The sequence below is a fragment of the Camelus dromedarius genome, chromosome 4, assembly GCF_036321535.1.
Source record: "Camelus dromedarius isolate mCamDro1 chromosome 4, mCamDro1.pat, whole genome shotgun sequence".
Classification (NCBI taxonomy): domain Eukaryota; kingdom Metazoa; phylum Chordata; class Mammalia; order Artiodactyla; family Camelidae; genus Camelus; species Camelus dromedarius.
The window spans coordinates 24,102,901-24,126,791 of NC_087439.1; the positions used below are offsets into that span (position 1 = coordinate 24,102,901).

The window sequence follows — 23,891 nt, forward strand, 5'->3', positions numbered from 1 at the left end:
ACAAAGAGAGAAGGGAAAAATAACCTGAAGTTTAGATGGAGTGTATCATGAACTAAGTGTCCTTTACTTTGGGAATAATAAAGGATTGTTCTGGTTAGAAATACAAAGTAAACTATCTGTAGTATTAAATTTACCCAGGTAGGAGCCTTGAGTCAATAAATCGAAATATATTTGTGAGGATCAGTGCCCAAGAATTTAAAAAAATTGAGCTGTCTCTAAGAAGTTTTCATCAGATGTTTTATTTAACTTAAGCTTTTCATTAAATGGACCATGTGAGAAAGACTGATTAATTTTCAATAGAAGAGAAATTTGCACTCAAGATGTATTACGGTTACAGATCTGAGAAAAGAAAGCTTCCCAGTTATCAATCAGGATTATTGCTTTGGCAACCACTCTCATCAAAGCCACAGTAGCTAATTATTTCTCCTGATCTAGCCTCATCCAAACCCAGGATTCCTCAAATGAAATATTATACTTATGGATTTTCTTAGATGATATGCATTTTATTAAATACCTATGTTGTCTAAGACCCAAGATATTTTATCTAATATTTTATGTTTTATGCCACTTGACCAACCAAAGAAAGGCTGATTTAAGTCTTTGTTAAGCTGAAAAATTAAAGTGTTCCAACATGAAATGCTTACATCAGTTTTAATTTATTCACTAACCACCATAAGAATGGAAAGGAAAAGTTGTCTCATGGCAGTCAAAGTGGAATTTCAAAAGATCCTTGAGCAGGAAAAAAAAAAATCTCAATAAAATGTGAGAGATTTCTCTTAATGTCTTTCTTCATGATCTCCTCCTTTAATCAGTTAAGTTATTTATGCAAACAAGATTAGGGATATCAAAGTTTCATTGAGTTGAAGAGATAATGTTCATCTTTCTAGCAAATAATCTGTCTTAAGTAAGGTGGTGAACAAGGACGGTAATTATCATATTGTCTATAAAAACTCACTTTAAGGGAAGAAAATAAGGAGTGATGCCTTCAAGAATTATCCAATAGACTTTTTTGTAATATTATCAAGTTCAGTATATAAGTAAACTTAAAAATATAAGTAAATTTGATTGAGAAATTGACCATTTAGATTGACATAATAATCATTAGAAAAATATCTTATGGAAGATTATACTTTGAATTTCCAGCTAAATGGGGCTCTCTCCAATATAATAAGTATCATTACCATGTGACGGATAATTAAACAGTTGCTTTAAATCCACTTTATAACAGAATAGGTAGATAAAAATAGATAAGTAAAGGTTAAGAGTTACCATCCACCCAAAACAATAACTGCCCATTGTTGGGAAAGTTGTGATTAGACCCATGTATCTCCTATTCGATCTTTTTACTTCATGTTTCTCCCAGATGATGACCATCACTCTTCTAGCATTTGTGGAATAGAGTCCAAACTACTTTAGCCTTTTATGATTGTGCATAAATTATCACTTATCAATATCAATACTATCAATATTGTATTTTCCTCTGCTCTCCTTCACATACTTACTATTATACTAAACCAAATGTTTCCTATGTTTTCTGTCCAGATACCATACTTTCTGTCTCCATGCCTTTATTCTTAGCTTCCCTTCCTCCTAGAATTTTCACATGTGAAGAATCTGTTCCTCCACCCACCTCACCTACTACCTGCTTCACAGGTTATAATCTCTCCTACAGATTTGCTTTGTTTATCTCTTTGTATATGCAAACATGGTATGTTTAAAATTTTTAAATTACATGCCAATAATGACAGAGCAAGAGATTTCATATGAAAACTCCTACTTTGAAATATCTTCTGAAAAATTAGAAGTTTGGCAACACTGCACTATCTTTTCTGTAGGATAATAAGTGGCAAGGCTGAGTCACAACTCTCCCCATTGAAGCTCTCCCCATCAGGTGGGGTTGGAAATCCTCAGCATGGCTCCCACTCCTACCTTGTTGACCTCCGCACTGAAGCAGAATGACAGCTGGCATATATATTTCTGCTTACATTGAAGTGCTCTTTCAAAAAAGCGTAAGGTGGATTATTTCTTACATTACCAACTTATATATTTCTTGACTAATTCCTGTAGAAAAATTAGGGGGCAGCTTTGACCTTCATTATCAAAATTTTCTCACTCCTCTGTGTCAGGCTAAATCTGTATTCCTATTGTATTTCCATAGCATGACGCAAAAGGTATTATTGGCCCCTTCTTGCACTATCTTATGCTTATTTCTTACACTTATATCTTAACTTTAAAATTTAGGAAGCTTCTATCAGTAGTGTTCAACGACTAACTGAGGTGGACCCTACAAACTTCACAGGCTTGTACTAGGGCTTTACACATACATAGCCACTTATCTTTAAATGCACACCTTTGTCCAGTGAATGGATAAGTATATATTTCAGCAAGAATAGATTAGGCTAATTTTACAGATCACAAATTGCATAAAAAGCACAACTGTGCTCCTATTTAATTGGAATCAGAAATTCCTTATAATGGTTATCTACTCTAAAAATCTAAATGCTTGTAAAATTTGAGTTCTTTTTCAAATTCCATTTCTACTCTCTGACATACTTAGGGCATGCAGACTGCTCCATTAAGTTATTAAATATTAAAAAGAACTAAGTTAAGCTTGAAAAATTACCTTGAGCTATTTTCCCCATCTTGAGTACCCAAAATAAATCAAACAAACTATATTTTGTGTGAGATCCTTGCTAGCTGGAGAAGGACTCTAGAAGAGAACAGTATTACTCAATTTGTTTTATATTTCCTGTTTGGTTTTGCACTTACTTCTGACAATAAATAGAGGAGACAATCACTATTTTTTTTCTGGTAAAAGAAATAGCTGGAATTTGCTCTTGAAAGCACACTCTGTTAGTAAGACATTTTTACCTGCAAATTACACGACACAACACTTTAGGGTCTCAAGATCTTTTTGCTTTTTCTCCCTCTCAAATCCTTTACTCTTTCTCTCCATGTAGCTGTTAGCTCTTAGCTTTGTCTCATATGTCCTTAACTGACACATCCTCCTTAAATTTCATTAGCAAAATGCTCCCAATGCTCGCACTGTCTATTTCTCATCTCTGGATTTGCCTGTCTCATTAATATCTACTTTTCAAAAGCCAGGCTAAAAGGGTAAGTCTAATTTCTGCAATAGAGCTTTGTACAAGTGTGGATAATACTAGGTGCTAGCTGATGGCCTACTGTGCTTCAGGCACTTGGCACACAGTATTTCCAGGCTTCCCGGCAACCCTAACAGTGAGCTTTTCCCATGGCTCAGTTGAGGAAACTGAGTCTGAGAGAGGTTAGCACTTGCCCAGGCTGACTTGGCCAGCCAGTAAGGGTTATAATTGGAGTCTGGCTCTGGCACACACCATACCTCTCTTTCTAATGTATTGTCTCATTTTATATATGTAAACTAATCATATAATGGCAAAGAATTCTCAACATATAGAAAAGCCAAAGGAAAAATAAAATACGTAATCCTCCTTTCTTGGTCATTTCTTTTCTTGGGAACCTGAAACTTTTGTCTTTATAGTTGATGTAATTGTCTCTTCAGTTCAGAGACTATTGAAAACCCACAATTTTTACTCTGCCCCAAGGATAGGAATTGAAATTGTAGCTGAATAAGATTCTGTTCAGTGCCAGCACTCAACAGTGCCCCTCAGAACCTCAAATTCACTCCTCTTAACTACTCTCCTTAAGAGAGGCTCCAAGACACTGACCCCTCCATAGCTTCTTCTGATGGGTCTCCCAGGCAGTTGCTTCATTGGCAATAGCTTCTACCTTGGATAGCCCATTGTAATTCCTGTTAGCAGCTCTTCAGGGCTTTTAGAGGTGTTTACAGGAGCTCTTCCTCTAATTAAAAGAGCTTGCAAACTCTTATGTGACTGGGAAGCTAATCTATATGACACCGGGGAGAATTTCAACAGGAAGTCTGCTAAACTTTCTAATGGTAGCTGAGTTGCAGAGTACTCTCCAGAAATGTCATTGGTTCTTAGGTATATTGAGAGAGAGAGGGAGAGAGAGAACAGAGATTAAGAAAAACTTCACTGTCTCTGTCTTTAAAGAGTCATATGGGTCATAGAGACGTATAAGTAGAAAATTGCTTTAGACTGTGTTAGTGCTTGACAAAGGTAAAAACAAATCCATGTAAGTGTCTTAGAAAATCAGTCCAGTCTAATACTACAAAAAGCAGAGTTATGCATGCTCCAGTTCATTCTCCCTTAAGATTGGATCAAAACCGCATATTGGTTTTGACTTAAGGGGAAGTCAGATAGTGTAGGTGATGCATTCCAACTCAAGTTCAGAAACTGTCATCTTCTTCCAGGCATCTATTCACAGAACTAGGGGACATAGCTATTATTCCAGTTTCTTGTTACCAGTGTTCCCCACGAGCTGCCAAGCCAGCTATGTAAATCACATAGCTAAAGCAGTTCTGGAATTTAAAGAGTATTGTGAGTTATATTAATTTCAAAAGACATAAATAGAGCCCAGAAAGGCCTCCACAAATGCAATAGGTTGGCCATCATCTGCACCTGAGTACAGTTCTGCCACCCGCATTGAGGACTCCAGGGTTTACATCCCAAGGCAAACTCCTTATCTTGCCTGTGTCCATCCTCTTCTCCCCAACATTCCAGTCCTTGTCACTTTACTTTTCCAACAGGACACTTGCTTCATATTTTCCTTTGGGGAACTATAGCTATAAGCTACTATGCTTTTGAAAATATGAAGGTATGGCTTGATCTAAGAGGTTAATAAAATCCTAATACCGTATCTAATTTGTACAGGTTGACAAATAAATGAACATTTCAGAATGGATTCCATTTTCAGTTTTTAGTTTACCCTTGAATCCAAACCAGAGTTTTAAAATCACCAAGTTTAAACATTAACTCTGATTTCATTTTGATTTCAAATAAGTACTCATTTCTAATTTAATGAATTCCTTGATATCTGTGCACAGCCTTTGTCTTGAAAGACTCTTTCTTTATTCAAAACTCTCCCTTATTGGATATCTTATCTTTTTTAACACTAAGCTCTCTGGAAACTCCTCAGTATAGTCACAGCTCCCCAAATCCCCAGCAACAGCCCACATACAAGACACAGAACAATGTTCACATTATCAGGGCTTCCTGTCTTCTCTGTATACACAGTTTGGCATAAACACTGTCAACCAGTAGCTCTAGGACAATGGGGTAGCTTTCTTACTCAACTTACTGTGTAGGGTAAGGATTATTTGTGATACCATCTTTCTTTGCACACTTGCATTCTAAAATAATATTTTAATAAAAGATATATTTGAAATGATTAGACCTTGACTTTAGAATAATTCGTCACATGGTCTAGAGTAAAACCTTGTCTACCCTCCCAATTTTTCTTGTTTCTGTTCCTGTTTGCTACTGAACTTCAATATGATTAGAATTATCAAGTGCCTAGCTTCCTAGATGGAATATTGTGTCTATTTTTTTCCTATAGTACATAAGCTGATTATTATTTTTTTATTGAAGTAAGGCCAGTTTACAATGTTGTGTCCATAGGCTGATTATTTTTTTTTTCTGATCTCATGTATTATCTTTAATAAGAGACTTAGGGCTAAAATAACTTTGAGTAGCATTTGGGTTGCACAGAAAACTTTAAGCTTTGATTCTAGTTGTCAAGCTGTTTAATTTCTAAAATATTCCCTGCAACTCCACTTGGAAGATTGTGTTGTATCCCTTTTAACTTGTGTGTTTATTTTCATTTTGTCTATGCTTTATGTTTTAATAGTGAGTAACAGCTATTCCCATCAAACTATTGGTGTATAAGTGAAGGCTTAATGTAATACTTCAAAAAATAGTATATAGGTGTACTAAATAATTTGGGGAAGGAAATCTTGATACAAATAACTTACTGACTTTAAGACAGAGTAAACATAATACAAGAAATAATGCATAGTTTCTGTTTCTAACCAGAGTTGAATGAAGAGAAAAAAAAGAAAAGTGAGAAGGATATTTGAAGACCATAACAAATTTAGACTGGGTAAAAGGAAAGGCTTTCAGAATAAAAATTCACTCTGAAATGATATGCTATATTTACAGAGATGGTAGAGGCCCCTCTTATAGAAATCTTTACCGGGTATTAATATTTTTAATTTAGCATCTATATATGCTTTTGAATCATAGTAGTTGAATGAATATTAGAAAGTTTGTGCTTCAAGACTGTGGGAGAAAACCCTACCAGTTTTCATTTACCTCTTCTTCATTCTCACTCTCCCCCAGTCCTATTCAATACTTCCCTAATTATGAACTCCTTTGGGAAATCCCAAGATCAAAGTTCCAACCTGTTTTAATCCACCTTTCGTCCATACCATCTATATAAAGTTGAGCAACACAGACATGCTCCTGCCTATATTTTTAAAAACTGTTCACATTCCTCAAATGTTTTTATCAGTCTTTCTTTTTAAGGCAATGTTGTCCAAATTTATAGCAATGTAGTTCTTCAGTTGTTTCCTGTGGCTTTATATTAAATCAGGAGTCATATTAAGATTACTTAAAGATCAGATTAGAATAGTGTGGAAGCTGTAGTTCCCACAAATAGCCATAAGAGGCCATAAGTACCCATTACTAGCTTTGAAAGGACTTGTAAGTGCCTGTAATACCCACCATGATGCGAATGCCACTGCTAATGGCATCCACTGAACTCTGGATCTGCACTGAGCTGGGAAAACTCAAATGCTGGTATGTATGAATGGCTACAAGTTTTGTGGCAGGCACCCCTTGTTAGGTATCTCCCAAGCAACCTGGATAGTTATTCAAATGACTTGAAAACAAAGGCTATTTACCTATCTCAAATATTTTATTGTTTTAACAATTATATGCAAAAGAGCTGACTTTCAGATCTGTGTATAGCCACAACTATCTTATCTTGTAAAATTACCCTTTTCACATCAAATTCGCTACTTATTGATGGTACATATTTTTATAGGATTTTTTTGTGTGTGTGAAGAAAGAAAAAACTAATAATGTCAGTGCAAAGCAAAGCTGTTACAGAATAAATCAGTAAAGTTATCAAGACTTTAACACTACAAAGGAAAAAGTTAAGCTGTACTATTTCATATTTCATTTTAATTAATTGACAAATAATAGACAAATCAAATTTGAAAGACAGTGAGCTAGTTCTTCACCTGGAAATTCAGCACAGGCCTTGTGTTTAATATTATTTCACTGGTTAGAAAAAAATTTAGTACTGTGCTATTGAAGATGGCAAAGACAAAAATGCATGATATTCCTTGTTTTATTGAGAGGGATTTTAAATATATTTTAAACTACTATTGATTGTCCAAGAAACTTCATTTTAAAAGATGCCAAGTCTGAAAAATGGTTTATGCAATAAAATTGCAATAGAAATAAAGGATCTCAAACAATATTTTCTTAACATTAACATCAGTTTACAGAATATTTATTGGCAATTGCATGACTTTATTATTTGCTCATTTGTTAACTTATTTATACAAGAAATATTTGGGTTCACATTATATACAAGTCAAAGACAGTAAGATTGGAAAACTGCTAAAAGAGATCCAAGCAACGAAGGCTGAAAGATGAGAGAGGGTCTGGCAAAGGAATCTTCCTATAGAAGTTACCTTATTATCAAAACCTGAGCTACCTAGGCAAATCGAGAGGGAAAAAATATCCCAGAGACAGAGAAAGTTTTATGCAAACAGAGGGAGGAAGGTATAGAGACCTTAGACAGGAAAGCTGGAAAGAACAAAATAATAAAGGTCTTTAAAAAGCCATACCAAGAAAATAAGTTACATTCTGAAGTTAATGGGATAATCTCTGAAGGGACACAGGAAGTCTTAAAGTCAAATGTATGATTTAGAAAGTTCACAAGAAGAAGTCAGGCTAGAAGTAGTCAGAATGGTTAGAAGACTCCTGCCATAGTTTGGGAATTGACTAGAAAGCCAGGTGACATGGTGGCTGAACCCCTCTATGCTTATATGTGGTTGTATCAATGAATGTGAGCACTTGTGGGTAATTTTAATAAAAATCTGTTGGAAGTGTTTGATTTCTATTTTCAAAAGTAAAGTGCATAAAGTATGCACTCAAGTGTGCACTTTACATTTTCACCTATTCATATTGTTTTACCTATTTTTATTGCTAAAATAATGAAAATACTAACTGGATGAGTATACAGAGGTTCCGGAAAATTTAGGGGTTTTTTTCTTTATTTTTAAGACACTGCCATCTAGTGAAACTTTTGTAAAAATCACTTTGTGATGATTTCATTCCAGTTTGTATCTTATGGCCATTTCCTCAGAACAGTTACATTTTAATAATTTATGTTCTCTGCTATCCATGGGGAAAAAATTGTACATGCATTGAAACATACTGTAGGAGCTATAAGTGATTTGTTTTATGTGGTGCCACAAATGTGATCTCAGGGCTTTTAATAACAGGATAGTGTAGGTGAAGTTTCATGGTTTCTTCACTGTGCCATTCTTTATAAATAATAGATAATAAAATAAAAGTGCTGCCTTTCTATTATTTGAGTTTTCTAAGAAAAGTTGAGATGTAAAAACTTGTCTATGAAAAGTTGAATGGTAAAAATCTCTTCATTAAAAAATATTACTTTAATTAAAAGTGTTGGTGAGAAAAAAAGAATTTTAAATTCAGAACTTTTATTTTTTTCCAAATTTAATTTCAGTTTTAAAAATGTATCTTAAAATACAAACAAATTGTGTGTGTCTGTATGCATCTACTGGGCCTAAGTATTAGGCTTTGATAAACCCTAAATCTTGATGGAGATTGTATTTTTTTCCTGTTGCATGAAGCATCTGTTATATTTTATGCATGTATTGCTCATATTTTGTTTGAGAAACAGAGTACTGGTAAGACATTTTTCCTTTATGAGATACTAGTTCTGGCTACCTTATAATGAGTAAGATTTCTAATTAACTAACTATTCAATGTACTGAGTTTTCTCCATGCAAATCAATTCTATAGGGTAGGGGCAACTAGTATTTTCTTTAATGGGCAAAATAATAAATATTTTAGACTTTTTCATTCATATGGTCTCTCCTGCAAATGATTCATTTGTGCTTGCAAAAGCAGCCATAGACAATATTTAAACAAATGAGACTGGTTGTGCTCAAATATGACCTTATTCATTAAAAACAGGTCATAGTTTGCATCCCTCTGTTCTGAGGAAAGTACCTGTAATAGCAGTTTGGGGTTATTTATTCTTAGGAGGTGTTAGAACAATCTAAAATTGGTCCCTCTGCAATTATTTACTTCAAAAACTTCAATCGATAGATGTGTTTCTTAGAAGTTGCCGGAAGTCTAAAGTTTTAGGACTGTAATTATTGCCTATGTTCTTAGTAAGCTAACAGTAGAACAACTCAGAGGTAAGGCATGTTTGAAAGTGAATCACTATATTCTCTAAGTAACACTTTTAACATTTTTATATGCAGGTAGATAAACGGTTTTGATGGTAAGCCATTAAATTAGAAAGTTACTACTTGGGTACAATTTGGATAATATAAATTTACTGCTCCAGGTTGTCTTTCTGGGAACTTAATGTAAATAGAGGCTTAGTTTCTAAAACAGTGAATTCTACTAGGCAGAGATACAAAACTCTTGAAGCCATACAAGTAAATAACTGAGACAGAAATAGAGTCACACACTAAAAGGCTGTTAGGGTGTTAAGTCAATGTATAAGAAGAACACTGTATAGAGTCAGAAACAACATCGTTTTTATGGTCCACCTTTGTGTCAGCTGCTCTAGGCAGGACTTGGTCTCAGGGATCCTACTAGTTTCAGCTGAGCTCACTCATGCATCTCTGGCCAACTAAAGGGAGATGGGGAGAGCAGCTGATCCAGGATGGGTCAGGAGAGAATGACTCCGATACACAGTTTTTCATCTCCCATCTGGGCCAGCACGTTGGCCCATGCAAGTCCTTCTCTCAGAGATGGCAGAGGGCAAGGAAGAGCAAGCCTGATCACTCAAGTGATTTAGAGACGCTCTTTGTATTATTCTATTGTGCTAATGTTTCACTGCTCAAAACAAGTAATCTGACGGATCCCAGTGGCAGAGAATTGCACACTGTTCTCAGTAAAGGAACTGAAAAGTTTCATGGCAAAAGACATGGATACAAGAAGGGACAAAGAGCCATTAAGGCAATTTACCACAGCATATACATACATGCATTGATCAAATTAAATGTGGACATGATGCGGGATTCAGTGATAAACTGAAATTTTTATTAACTCTTCAGGTTAACAGGATACACTGAAGCAGTCAAACTTTTTAGTAATGCAAACCTTTTACATTCTTAAAAATCACTGAGATCCTCATAGAGGTTTTAATATTGTGTTCGTATCTATATTTTCTGTATTTGTAAATAAAACAAAATTTTAAAATACATTTATTTGTTTATTTTAGGACAAAAATAACAAACCCATTACATATTAACATAAATATATTGTTAGGGAAGCAAAAACTATAGCTTCTAAAAGAAACAAGAAGGGAATGTTTTATATTTGGCAGATATTTTATATATATGTATATCTGTATGTCTTTAGTAGAAGGCAGCTGGTTTTATATCTGCTTATGCATTCAATATCTTGATTTTTTTTTCTTTGTGAAGCATATGAGGAAAATCAGTCCTTGTGCAGATATATAGTTGGAAAAAGCATAAGTAGTTTAATAGCTTTTTCAGTTAATTGTGAATATTCTTTGATACTACACGAGAATTTGACAAGTAAGAACTTCTTAAGAGTTGTGGTGTGCAATGTGAAACCAAATCAAGGAATTTCCTATGTTTTATTAAAGTCTGTTAGTTGATTTTTCATTTTGAATGGATCTTTTATCCATGCGTGATATATAACAATAAGCACTGGTCTTTCGGAAAATATTGGTTCACTAAGTTATCCATATTTTACAAATATTTACATGTTCCATTATATAGTCTTTTAAAAATTATATATTACTTCTAAGCTCATCAGAAATATCTTTAAGTACTGGGAAATGGTCATATTCACAGAAGTAGATCCAAGTTTTCCAAAATTCTAATTTCTCTTGGTAATTTTTGTTACTTGGCAACAAATTGTGAGTTTCTTTCCTTAAACTGACTCACTTCACCTTCCAAAATACACCTAAGCATGTCAAATACCCGAGTATGAATTACTATTGTTTGTCTATAAGTTTGCTCTTTCATGGAAAAAATGGTTCTCCATGAAGTTAAAGTGGCTAACTCAGCTTGCAACTCAAACAATTGCATAAGTACATTACTTTGAGACAACCATCCTACTTCAGGATGTGGTCAAATGTTTTATGCATAATTTGCACACTAAACCTTAAAAATAAGAAAATTTAAGGTATTGAGATTTAATGCAAGTGTATTATTTTTACACCTTTATCGAGGAGCTATATACATGAAATTAACTTTTTCCTGCTGTAACAGAATGGCTTTGACACACAATGACAGTACAAGGATCCACTACCTTGATTTGTGCTAAGGTGCCAGCAATTTTATACATCACTGGGTTTGCATTATCAGTGCAAATGTCAACACAGTGAAGAAGGCAAAAAATGTCTTCCTCTTTATAGTATGAAAATTGTTTTGACCTGAAAGAGTCTTGGAATGCCCAGGATGTTGTGGTTCACACTTTGTGAGCTACTATACCAGAGGGTAAACTGTATTTATGGTACAGCAGTTTGTCAGAGATTTTTCTTAAATACACTTGTCCTTGCTATCTTGAATCATTACGTAGATTCAAAATTTGTTATTATGTTCTTCCCCAGGGTTGTTTTGTTGGCTTTGATCTAGCACATGCAGTTGGAAATGTTGAGCTCCACTTACATGACTGGGGAGTTGATTTTGCCTGCTGGTGCTCCTACAAGGTATCAACAAACTCGTTAATATATTACATACTTTTATTCCACATTGACACTAATCTAAATGAAAAGCTGGATCAGTGGCCAATTTTAAGAATTTGAATTACTTTCCTCCATTTCTTTTATTACTATATTTTTGGACTTGAGTTAATTGTAGGGTTACATAATAGAAAACTTTGATAAATGATTACATTCTGGTATTTCTATGCACTAAAGAGTATTTATCCCTTCAATTCAGTTATGAAGAAGGAGTTTCTGTAAAACAAAAACCTCCACACTGTAGAACTTAATTCAAATCGATTAGGTTCTTGGTTGCATGTTGATATGTTGTAATATATCTACTTATGTAAAGATAATTTTTATGGAATCAACTTGATATTGACATTTGAGGACAATATAATTGACAAGGAGCATGGAAATAACACCAATTTTATTTTAATTCAGGTGTTTTAAAAATATAATCTTTTATTAATATTTAAATAATTTGATAGCAACATAATTGAAGTGAATGAGATTTGAAATCAGATATGTATCAGTGGAACTGTTAGCTACTGGTTGGGGCAAAATTTGGCCAAAAAAGTAATAGTTATTTATTCTCAATTAATAATGCTGTTTCATTTTTTTTCTTTGAACAAGGTGGTCCCAACTTATGTTTTTATTATAGAAGTTCAAACAGTCACACATTTTGAACTTGTCAAAAGTTGGTTTCATAATAAAAGTAGTCAAATTATTACATTGTTTACTTCTGTCATATATATTTAGATAAACTCATGTAGTTTTATTCTGAATCCAGTATTTAAATTCAGGAGCAGGCGGTCTTGCTGGTGCCTTTGTCCATGAAAAGCACGCCCACACAGTCAAACCTGCGTGAGTACCATCTTCAGATTCTTGCAACGAATAAATTAATTTGCATTAATAATATGCTAAATTTACATGAGTTCTTTAAAATGTTATCCAATAAGAATCTGATGGATTACAATTATTTTACTACTCTATGAACAATGGCATACTTTATCAGAAATAAATGGTTTCCAAAGAGTTCACTTGGTTGAACAAGAAATTTAATCACAAAAAGGGAAGCTTCAATGCTAAAAATGAGTCACTGTAATCATGTAGAGCAGATGGTTTAATGCGAAGAGACTACTTAATTTTTTTTCAAAAATTAGACTTTAGAAAATTTCGGGTTTCTCACATTGATGAACAAATCAAAGGCAACCAGAGCTGTGCCTAATAGGGCCTTAAACGTGGTATGTGAATATTAAAATTATATCTACCTTTAAAGCTAGAAACATTATAAGATGGTCTTGCAAGGAATAGCTTCTGTCCTAAAAGATTTTATAATCCATGAAAACTGAAGAAGCTGAACACTGAACAGACTGACTACATAAAAAGCAATACTTGTCAATTTTACATAGCACTCTTCATTTTTTAGAGCAAGTATAAATGCAAATGTGATACATCAACAAATTTACACATTTTTATTTGACTGGGGAACTCTTAAGTGGTTCTATTATTTTTATCTGGAATGGAGATAAAGAAATAATGTTCTGGGAAAAAAAATCCTTTCAAAGTTGTTGCATCAGAAGTGTATGATGAGGAGATTGTCTAGACTCCTAATAGGTAATATAATAATGTTTGATTAGTTTTCTGAATCTTCTTAGCCACTGGCTATGTGGTACAATCTTGATGAGAAGTGAAACTAAATTAGTAATAAAGCTTGGAGCACCTCACATTTTTTGATGTTCTGTGCATATAAATTTAAGATGATGTTCTACAGTTAATTTAATTATGTCTAAAATTTCTCCAAGATTTTAAAGTTTTAAGATTAGATAGAGCATTTCCTTTAGACATTTTGTTAGGCAGATATCTTCCTTGACTATATTGTCAGTACTTAGATGCTTCCCTATGCCCCAAACTTTCTGAAAAGAATATGAAGCATGTATTATATTATAGGAATACCATGCATGTTTTAAAAGGTCTCTTTTTCATTTTTAGCAAGCACCACTGATAACATTTTACCTAGCGTAAGTGCTTTCCATACAGACAATATATAAGATATTGTTTCCTTTTGGATGAAGACTCACCACTCTGATCATTTCCATCTCTCCACTTATTTAAATTGCAATAGAGGATCCGGCAAAGGGCAAGCTGGTGGGGGCATCAGGGGTGTGGTAAATAATCTACACAAAATCTAGAGAATGCAGAGTGTTACCAGTTAAGCTTTGATTTTACAGCATCTGTGCTGCACTTTAGATTTCTTTCACCATTATTTGCCCTTCATGGGTGAGGAACAGGAGAGGGTGAAGGAGTTGTAGGGTGTGCACACGTGCCTCACCTTGTAGAATCCCAACATCTTCTAGACACTACAAGTGACTGTTAAGTCTGTGCTCCCAGAAGAAAGAAGATGCACAGATTAGATTTGCATTCTAGCTTGATCCTTGCTGGTCCATAACCCAAAGAATGATCCTTGACCTCTCAGTGTTCTAGCCTCTAAATACAGGTAACATCAGCATTTACCTCAATGGCAATTACTGTGAGATTAAAATGGCATCAAGCAGGTAAAGCTCTTATTACAGCCACTTAGAAGATCCATACATGTAGACTAAGTTGCTTGATAACTTGTAGAATCTTGCCTAGTACAGACCATTCCTCTCAGGAAACATAACCTTAAAGGTTATAGTTTGTGACCTTTGGGACGTTAAACAGCTTTGTTCCTACTGCCAAGCTCAGACTGACTCTGTAAGTCTCCATTCCTTGCATTCTCTCTCATACTGGCCTTACCATCTTACTGACTCCCTTGCTAATTAACGAGCTGAATGGAATCTTTATATGTGTTCATTTTATATTTGTATGAGAGCCATTTTTTAACTTTTTTGAGAATTATACAGTATTAACTATTGTCGCATTTTAAGTATGTGGCTTTGGAGACTGACAAGACTCAAATCAGCTTGATTCATGAAGCCCTCCTTACAGGAAACCCTGGCTGTTGTTGTTTCTTCGTTTGTTTGTTGTTAAAGTATCTTTTTGTGTGATATTAGAGGGACTAATTCCAGTGGTACCAACTTCTACTCTATAGTGGAATATAACTGCTTTTGTTGCAAACTTTGAAAGGTCAATTTTGTTGCCTAAAAAAGGGTGACATCTAGTGGCTAAACATGTTATTTCAAATAAATAGTACAAATAACTTTTCCTGATCCATTCATTCTTTACAAAGTATTTTTAAAGTATATATATTTAAATTATTTTTCTTTGATATCATTTGACTATATGTTTATAGTTCAGTACTTATGTAGTCAAAGCATTCTATAAAGAGGTGTGACAGGATGAAGGTGGAAGATAAGGTGAGGGGTGTTCCAGGTGTGGGGTTAAACATAAAGCATAAACGATTATCAAGGCTGTTTATCAATGAAGAAAGGCATTATGGGAGTGGTTGGCCCGCCTGGTGTAGAGAGGATCCTGGGATATGTGAGCCTTCATTCTAAAAGTTTAATATTCAGTATGTAATTTTGAAATATCTTTTACATGATGTTCCCATTAGCAACTGGTAAATTACATCTATATCAAGAAATTTCACTTTCTTTCTTGTTTAAATAGTCATTTTGGCTATTGTTCAAAACTGATGACCTAAGACTTTTTCCAAGAACCACTTGCCAATAAAAAGGATGAGTAGAGGCCAGAGTCAATCCACTGCATTAAGCATTATAACTCGAGCTATTTTTTTCTCAACTAGAATTTGACCTTTTCCTAGTTTATCATCACCTTTTCTCATTCCAGTGTCATATTCTCAACCTTGTCTGTAGCTAACAATTACACTAAATTGGGACTGGTTGTGTGTAAATGCCATCTTGTGTTTTTTTTTTTTTTTTCTTGAGGGCTGACTTCAATTTAGTCTACACAGTTAATAATTATTTCTCTGAAATATGAGGGGAAATATTTTTAGTTGTAAGAATTTGACAATCAGAAATGTATCACTTTTAAAAAGTACTTAAAAATCTTGATTTTTTTTCTTTTTAACATTATAAGCGTTGACACTTCTGGTACACTTTAGATTAACACTTAACCTTTTGGTTTTAGGGGATTCAAATATATCTGAAGCCCATAAAAAGATTCTTCTGTAAGTGCTCACAGATTACAATTCAAGACACCACCCCTGTCTCTTGGTTTTTTTTAAAGAGACTCTAGCATGAAAATGGGAGTGGATTATGTGAGCTATTAAGTTTCTGTCTATGGCTTACTTTTTTACCCTGTCCAGTGAAATCATATATACTGGAAAACTGCTATTTCTCACTTTCTGTGTTGGCATAAAAACCTCCAAATTCTCTCACGTGTGACAGCTCTTGAAATGCTTGTTTCCTCTATGATTTTTGTTTTTAAGTTTTCTGAGTGGCCAAGAATGAGGCCTACTGATAATTTTTTGAAAATGCTAGAATTTAAAATCATGCCAACACATTTCCATAAACAGCTAGAGGTATTCGATTGAAGGCTTTAAGTAGAGATGACATTTTTAAGGCTTTATTAAAGGCTTGAGTCATCTCCTTTATTGTAATAAGTAATTTGCAGGATAAAAAGAACCAGCAGAAGAGGCTGGATGACATCAGTGCATGGTTAAGGCAAATTTTAGAGCTCAGAAATGTAGGTTATTATTATTATTACTATTATTTGGGAACTTAAAAAAAAAAAGAAGACATAAAACAAGGTACAGGAAAGTCTAAAAAAGGATAAAAATAAGCATCAAGAAAATTTAGGAAAAAGACTAAAAAATTGTAAGCATACTCCCAAATGTATAATTAATGTTATATGGGGAAATCAACTAATGCACATTTGTTCTGGGGAGTGCTGACTTGATATATTTGATTCTACATACTTCTCCAGGCAATACTGGAGAATACCATAGCCCCAAACTCATTCATAATTTAAGCCTTGTTTTTGTTTCTGTGATTCTTTATGACTTACTACTTACCACATCTTTGTCTAGTACCCACACAGGGTCTCATAAAGGCTGAGAGAATGAGAAAGTGTAGGTGGCAGTAGCCAGGTGTATAAATTCACAAGACTCCTAGTAGCAAAGTGTATGAATTGATGAGACTAGAGATGCTTTCAAATTGGATAGACCAATATCAACAGGTTTCTCAGTGAGAGTTCTCACAGAATCCCTAGCTGAGCTGTGACACAGACCTCCCACAGTATCTGTTCTACCTGTTTGGCCTGTTTCTGGAGTTAGGTGTTCAGTATGAATAATATGAGTGACTTCTTGCCCTATCAGCCAGCCAGAGGAGAGGTACCTGGCCATCGCCTTAGTCCTTAACGCTTACCTCCCACAGCCCTTATCTTCCAGTGTATCATTTTCTCTCGCTTCTCCTCCAACATATGTGATTACTTGTCTATATTTCATAAGGTTTACTGTTTCACTTTTTTATTGATTGTCTCAACGCCTCAACCCTTCCTCTTACCCAGGAGCACCTCATCCATAGGTATGAGTTCAACAACAGACGTCTGTAGAAGACACCGATGTGCACTTTCACCTTAACTACTTGCTTACTGTTTAGCCCTTACTTTCATTTTATTGCAGATTGCAAGAGTTCCTGATTATCAAAGCATTATCCTAGTCCCCAAAGATACATGACAATGCAGGAAAGCAAAAATTGTCATGATAGGAAATTGTCACTAATGAACTACTCACTTATAAAATTAGCCTTTACTAAACACCCTTTCCCGATTAGTATCAGCATTTGTCTCTATGCATTATTATAAGAAAAGTTTGGTCTCTTGCTGATTATAGAATGTTATATGTATAATACAATAAAAACTTAATGGAAATGGATTGTAAAGTAAAATTTTCCAAGAGATTCAGGATTTCATGATGCAAGTGATACTGAAGAACTGCTGAGTGACAAAATCATGGACAATGAGGCTATGTCGGAGTCAGAGCCATTAACAGATGAAGGAGAGGAAATTAGACACGGTACTTCAAAAGCAAATGACTTGAATATCAAGGAGTAAAAGGAAATGATGAATGCTTCAACAATTTTGTGGAAATGATCCTTTTTATGCTCATGCTAAAAAAGTTAAATGTAATATGAAAAAGACTACTTTACTATCATAACATTTATCAAAACACAGCAGAAAATCAACAAAATTTTTAATTTATTCTTTTAAATAATTAGCATATTATAATTTTAATCTAAGTTTTATCAAATTATAAATTAAATTTGTTCTATAATTTTAAACTTTATTTTTCAAGAGCATCTCTATCAATTTTTTTTTCTCCATTATTTACTACTGAAGTTTGATTACTGGTTTAAAATAGATTTATTTTAAATGGCCTTTTCCTGGTATTCCATTTGTAATCAAATAATGAGGACTTTCAATATATCCATACATCTTTCTAATCTTAGGAATTAAACATGATGAAGCTTCCATTTTATCCTACTCCAACAGAAGTATCCTATCTAAGATGCTCATTGCTCTATCAAGTAAAGAGAGTGATCTGAGTCAATTGAGGAGGCATGAGCAAATATAACCGACATATATTTTTGTACAAGAAACTTTCATAGATAGAAATAAATATAAGATGTTGGCTATGACTTAAAAAAAAATTACAGTCCATTTGAAGAGATAACCATTTCGATAGCTGAATAAGCAATTTGAAGGACAAGTAACACAAGGTTAGAATATGTGCCACAAGGCAACTTCTCAGTAGTTGCTGGGTGAATTCTCAGACATCACCATAGGAGCAGTGGAGACAGATAACGTTCACTCAGAGCTGCTCTGGAAAATCTAGAGCAAGTTGGTGGGGAAACCTACAGATATAATACCTCTGCAAAATGGAATGCTATGTTAACTAAGTGAATAAATTTATTCCCTGTTACTCTGAAAGCTGAACTTGTTGCCTATAAGAGAGATTTCACTTGATTAGTTTCATAAATTTAAGGAAATATAAAGAAGAAAAAAGAATTACATAAATGACATTTCTTTAAGGGATATGTCAGGTGATCTTTTTCTTTTTATGCTCCTTACTAGAATTTTTATGGAATCTTGAGTTATTGACTTAACATTTAAAAGTCTGCCTATTATCATAAAATTGCTCTTTATCCCTATTCTACAATATTTTAGAAATTATAAACAGTGCTGAAATCAAATTTGCTTCATACTCTCAGTTTCAGAACCGTGCTCATGAGTAGGTTATACCTATTGTAAATGCTAGCCCCCAAATCCTCATTGTAAGGGATCCAAAAGAAGCTAATTTGATTGAAGACAACTCATCCATGGACTTATGACATACATAACCAACACCTATCTTCATTCTGAAACTATTTTAAATTAATAACTCTACAAGGATCCCTGCTCTTCTTAGTTTGACATTTTTTAGTACGCAGAATCATTGAGATAATTATCACATGTGGTGAATTTAAGTTGTGATCGTAAAAATAATGCTTATGCACTGAGGCATGATCAGTTAAAAATAAGTTCAGTAAATAATCTGATTTTCTTAAGAGAAAAAGTAATCCTGGCTCTTTAAAGAAAACCAAAATAGTAATTATCAGTATAAAAAGATACATTAAAGCCATTGTTGCTTGCAAATCACTACTCTCAGATAATGATGACATAATCATTAATTTGAGAAAACTGAAGTGCTTTGAAACCTCAAAATTTATTTTCTCTTTGAAAATTGCAGTCTAGTGTCTCTGAAGATATATGAGGTCTGTGAACCTTTTAGATACAAAAGGGAAGACTTGTCAAAGAGCTTCAGCTCTTGTTTTAATTACTTCAAGTTTTGTCCCTAAAGTGACCTTCAGAATCTGCAAGGGTTTTTGATATAAACTATGAAGAGCTATTGCTAAACTTTTATTTGTTTTTGTTGAGAAAAACCTGTGTATTCATCTGACTCTTTACGACTGCCAAAGCAACCATGGTGCAATGATAGACGCTGTGTGGGGTAGCAAGGGAAACTGCTTATCACACACAGACCCAGTGGGTCCTGGTTCTTCCAAGACTGGGATGGGCTACTGTCAAAGGCCACAAGAGCACTTGTAATGCATTGCTCAGAAAAAAGGTCTGAATTTTTGTGATCCATTTTCTCTTTGGTCACTTGTTTTTAACTCCACTCCAGAGGAGGGATTTGATTAAACGGGAATTATCCTTTTCTCTAGAGTTGAGGTCTATCTCCATCAGGATAAGTGCATGTAGAGATAGCTTCTCTTGATTTTCTTATGAATCTCTGCTCCAATCAGATTTGGTCAAGATCTCAGAAGATCTGGTACAGGCGTAGACACTTAGATAGAAATTGACCATCTGACTTTTTTTTTTTTTCCTAAGGGGCTTGTGATCCTTGGGAGAAGTCTTCTTAGTATGTCTAATGTGATTGTTTGAAAAACTAACTATAAATTAATTCTGAATATTTAAGTACAAGGACATTGTCCACGTGATCTCTCATTACTTTCATTATCCACAATGCCCAAGAAAAATATTTTTAAATTTTGTTATTGAATATATGTCTCTTTCCTTACTCTCAGCATAATAGACAAACCATCTTCTAGCATATGGTAGCATTTCTACTTTGCAAGTTATTCCGAAGTGGGTATGATTTGCAAAATACTGTCAAATTAAATATGCATTTCCATATGCTTCTACAAAGACCAAATATATCCATCAAAACCAGCTATAGACAACTTAAAAAATCCTTCATGAGTATTTTAATCAATGCAGCAAATAGTCCTTTCTAAAGTTCTAAATCCAGACATCTTCTTGCTGTTTTTTGTGCTTTTTAGCATCAATACTACTTTAGAGGATTATAAACAAATATTTCAAAATAATAATATATTTCAAGGAAAAGATGTGCCAAAATTTTGTTACTAAAGCATTCATGCCAAGAAAATATTGACAATATTAGCTCTTGTAAGGACAACATATTATTCTGAATCTTCAGGAAACAATTTTATTAACCAAAACTTAGGTTATCAAGAAGTGCTTTCTTATAATTATGTGTATCACATTTTTATTTCACTGGACATATTTTAACAATGTTCCTTTTGAGTAAGATGTGAAGGTGTAATTGAATATGTAACAGAACCAAGTGAAGCACTCTGTCTTAACAATATTCACATATTGTTTGGGCAAATGAGTGGAGGAAAAGGAACTGAACTCCATGATAACTCCTCAACTTCTTTCCAAAGCAGCATTAAATCAGCTGACTTAGAACAGGGCGGAGCAATTATGAATAGATGAATATTTCTTTAGAAAATAGGAAGTGATAAAGATCTTCTTTATTCAGAGTGAGTTGGTAATATTTTACCTGTCTATACCATGGCCACTTCAAGCCTTATAATAGTCATGCTCGGGGACTAGCAGCTGACATCAAGGGACGAATGCACAGTTCACGGGCTGAAGCAACCTACTTCGTCAAGATTTGTACTGTCATTCATAGCTTTCAATCTGCTTCAATCACTTAGGCATACATTTTCTTTTCCTTCAGATCGTGCTGGTTGCCAACTGCCCAGATTTAGATTCTCCTTGCTCCTTTTCTCATTTTCAGTTGAGCTTTTGTTTTTGTTTTTGTTTTTGTTGTTGTTGTTGGGGTTTTTTTTTTTTTTTTTGCCTCTTGTTATACTTTATGACTACTGCCTTCTCTGATCCTTATTCCTATGCAGTAGCTCCACCTTTCCTGTATGTGTCTGAACTACTGTTATGTCTTAATTCCAATATCAATTTGAACTGGAGCAATGTGTTTCTGTTTCCCTAGAGTTTCTTCTCACTCTGCATGGTGGTTTAGCAATATTAATGCCCCATTGTGTGGGATGGCCTAAAACCTGACTGAGACTTCCTCTACCCATGCAACCATACCCATATCCTACCCAACTGATCTTACTTCCTTGAAGGCAGAGTTTTAGTATGCTCAGACACACCCTTGTTTGCATTTGGTCATCCCATTGGATTGCCTGGTTAGAAAAGACTGTTGGTGGAGACTGGAAGAAACACTTTGGCTGATTGTAGATGAAAGAGCTTGGAATAACCAAAAAGAAAGAGGGGGAAAATATATACAATCATTCATGAAAAGAAATTAACATTTTCATTGAACATTGTAGAAATTTTAAAGGCATAGCTGCATAATGTACCTGTACCACATTTATATTCATTAAAGAAATATTTATTGAGCATCTAGTATATCACAGGCAGTTTTTAAAATGTTTGGGATGTGTGGAGAAATAAAGCAAAGATACCTGCCATTATAGAGCTTATATCCAGCAAAGGAAGACAGACTATGCACATAATAAAGAGCAAATTGTATAATATATTTGAAGTTGAAAAGTCCTGTGGGTAATTGGAAAAGCAGGACAGAAAAAGGAGATATAAGAATACTCTGTGGGATCTCTGGCAATGAACAGTATTAAAAAGACATTCAGGAAAGCTCACCACTGGGAGAAAACAATGTGATGAAGAGATGAAGGAGGTGGAGAGTGGGCCAAGCAGTTATCTGGTGAAGAGAATTCCAGGCATGGGAGTATTTTATCAAAAGCTCTAAGACAGAAGTGTGTCCTGGCTGTTTGAGGAACAAGAAAGCCACTGTGGCTGGAATAGAATAGACAAACTGGAGATTAGTGAGACAAAGGGTCCAGAAAATGCAGGCCCTTTTAAGGCAATATAAAGACTTGGGATTCATTGCTCATTTTGCCCAAAAAGTGACATGACATGACACAGCAAATTTAAAATGATCACGTGATGGCTTTCTTGGGAGTAGGCTGTAAGAGGATAAGTGGACTTTGGAAGACCTTCTGGGGAACGATTAAGAGAAGCAGACAAGAGGTGACAACAGTTCAAAGCAGAGGAGTAGCAGAAGAGGCAATGAGAAGTTGTAGGATTCTGGATCTGTTCTAAAAGATATGTGGTAGCGCTGTGAAGGAGGTCAAGAATAGAAATGTCAGGGTCAGTTGAGGGAAGTTTGTGATCATGCAGAAGTGAGCTGCTCATTATCTAAATACAGTAATGGCAAATGGGATAAAGAAAGCAGGACAAAGATAAAAGTTATTAGGAAATGGAATCAAGAGGACATAAAGAAAATTTTGTAGAGAGGGACAAGAATGAGGGGAGCATCAAAGATTAATTTGATGTCTCTCCAAAAGGTGCTAAATTACTCAAATGTCATACAGTTATTTCATTTATCAACTAAAAAACATTTCTCAAGCATCTACTACAAGCAAAGCAGTCTGCAAACACTGGGGACACAGACATGAACGAGCCTTGTTTTTCTGGAATTTATCATTCTGTGTGAGTGGGAAAGGAAAGAGAGAGGTTGGAGAAGGCTTTGCTGATGAGGTGATATTTGCGATGACTGGAGAAATCCCCCTAACTCTTAGTCAGACTGAAGGGGAACAGGCAGTGGTAGGGTATCCCAGGCAGGATCATTAAGGTCCTTGCATTTCAAGTAAGGAGTTCTGATTTTAGGTTAAAAAGAAAGGGGACCCATTGTTCACATGCACTAAGACTGCAAATCAAGTCTCATCAGGTCTTGGTTTGATTATGGGAAAAATAAATAGTTAGGCCTGGAGGGATCTCCAAGATTCCCTCCCAGTTTTTAAACTTTCTGATGCTCAAGTAATAAATACAAAGCATCAGAATAAGGTAAACTGCTGGTAGGGATAAATCAGAAACTGAAACCAATTTGATGGAAATCTGTGCATCATTGGGTGTTTTAATGACTTTGATGACCCTTCTGCCCTCCATTCTTTTGTAATAGGTGGATACAGTGAAATTTAGTAAGTTTCAAGAAATTTGCAACACACTTTACTGTAACTTTCTCACCTTTTTCCTTTTCTCAAGTATGAAAGAGTACTATGTCCCTATTTCTTAATATTCAGCTGCCAACATTTTTATTATGAAAATTAAGACTATATAAAAGCTATTTGAATGAATAAATTTCTCATAACTTCCTGAATAAAACAACCTTTGTGGAATTTTTGGTTCTGTGAAACCTTATTATTTGATGAGGATTTTAAGTAACATACTTTCACTTGAGGTTAGGTTATAGAGGACATTAGAAT

General features: G+C 34.5%; 1 protein-coding gene across 2 annotated transcripts in view; it reads left to right on the forward strand.

The window, feature by feature from the left end:
• KYNU (kynureninase) overlaps positions 1 to 23,891 on the forward strand; it is a 90,567-nt gene that overhangs the window by 44,064 nt on the left and 22,612 nt on the right. For both annotated transcript variants that reach the window (XM_031451351.2, XM_031451352.2), the window contains 2 exons: positions 11,764 to 11,862; positions 12,650 to 12,723. In XM_031451351.2, coding sequence (XP_031307211.1) covers positions 11,764 to 11,862; positions 12,650 to 12,723 — 173 coding nt within the window. The remainder of the gene's footprint in view (positions 1 to 11,763; positions 11,863 to 12,649; positions 12,724 to 23,891) is intronic.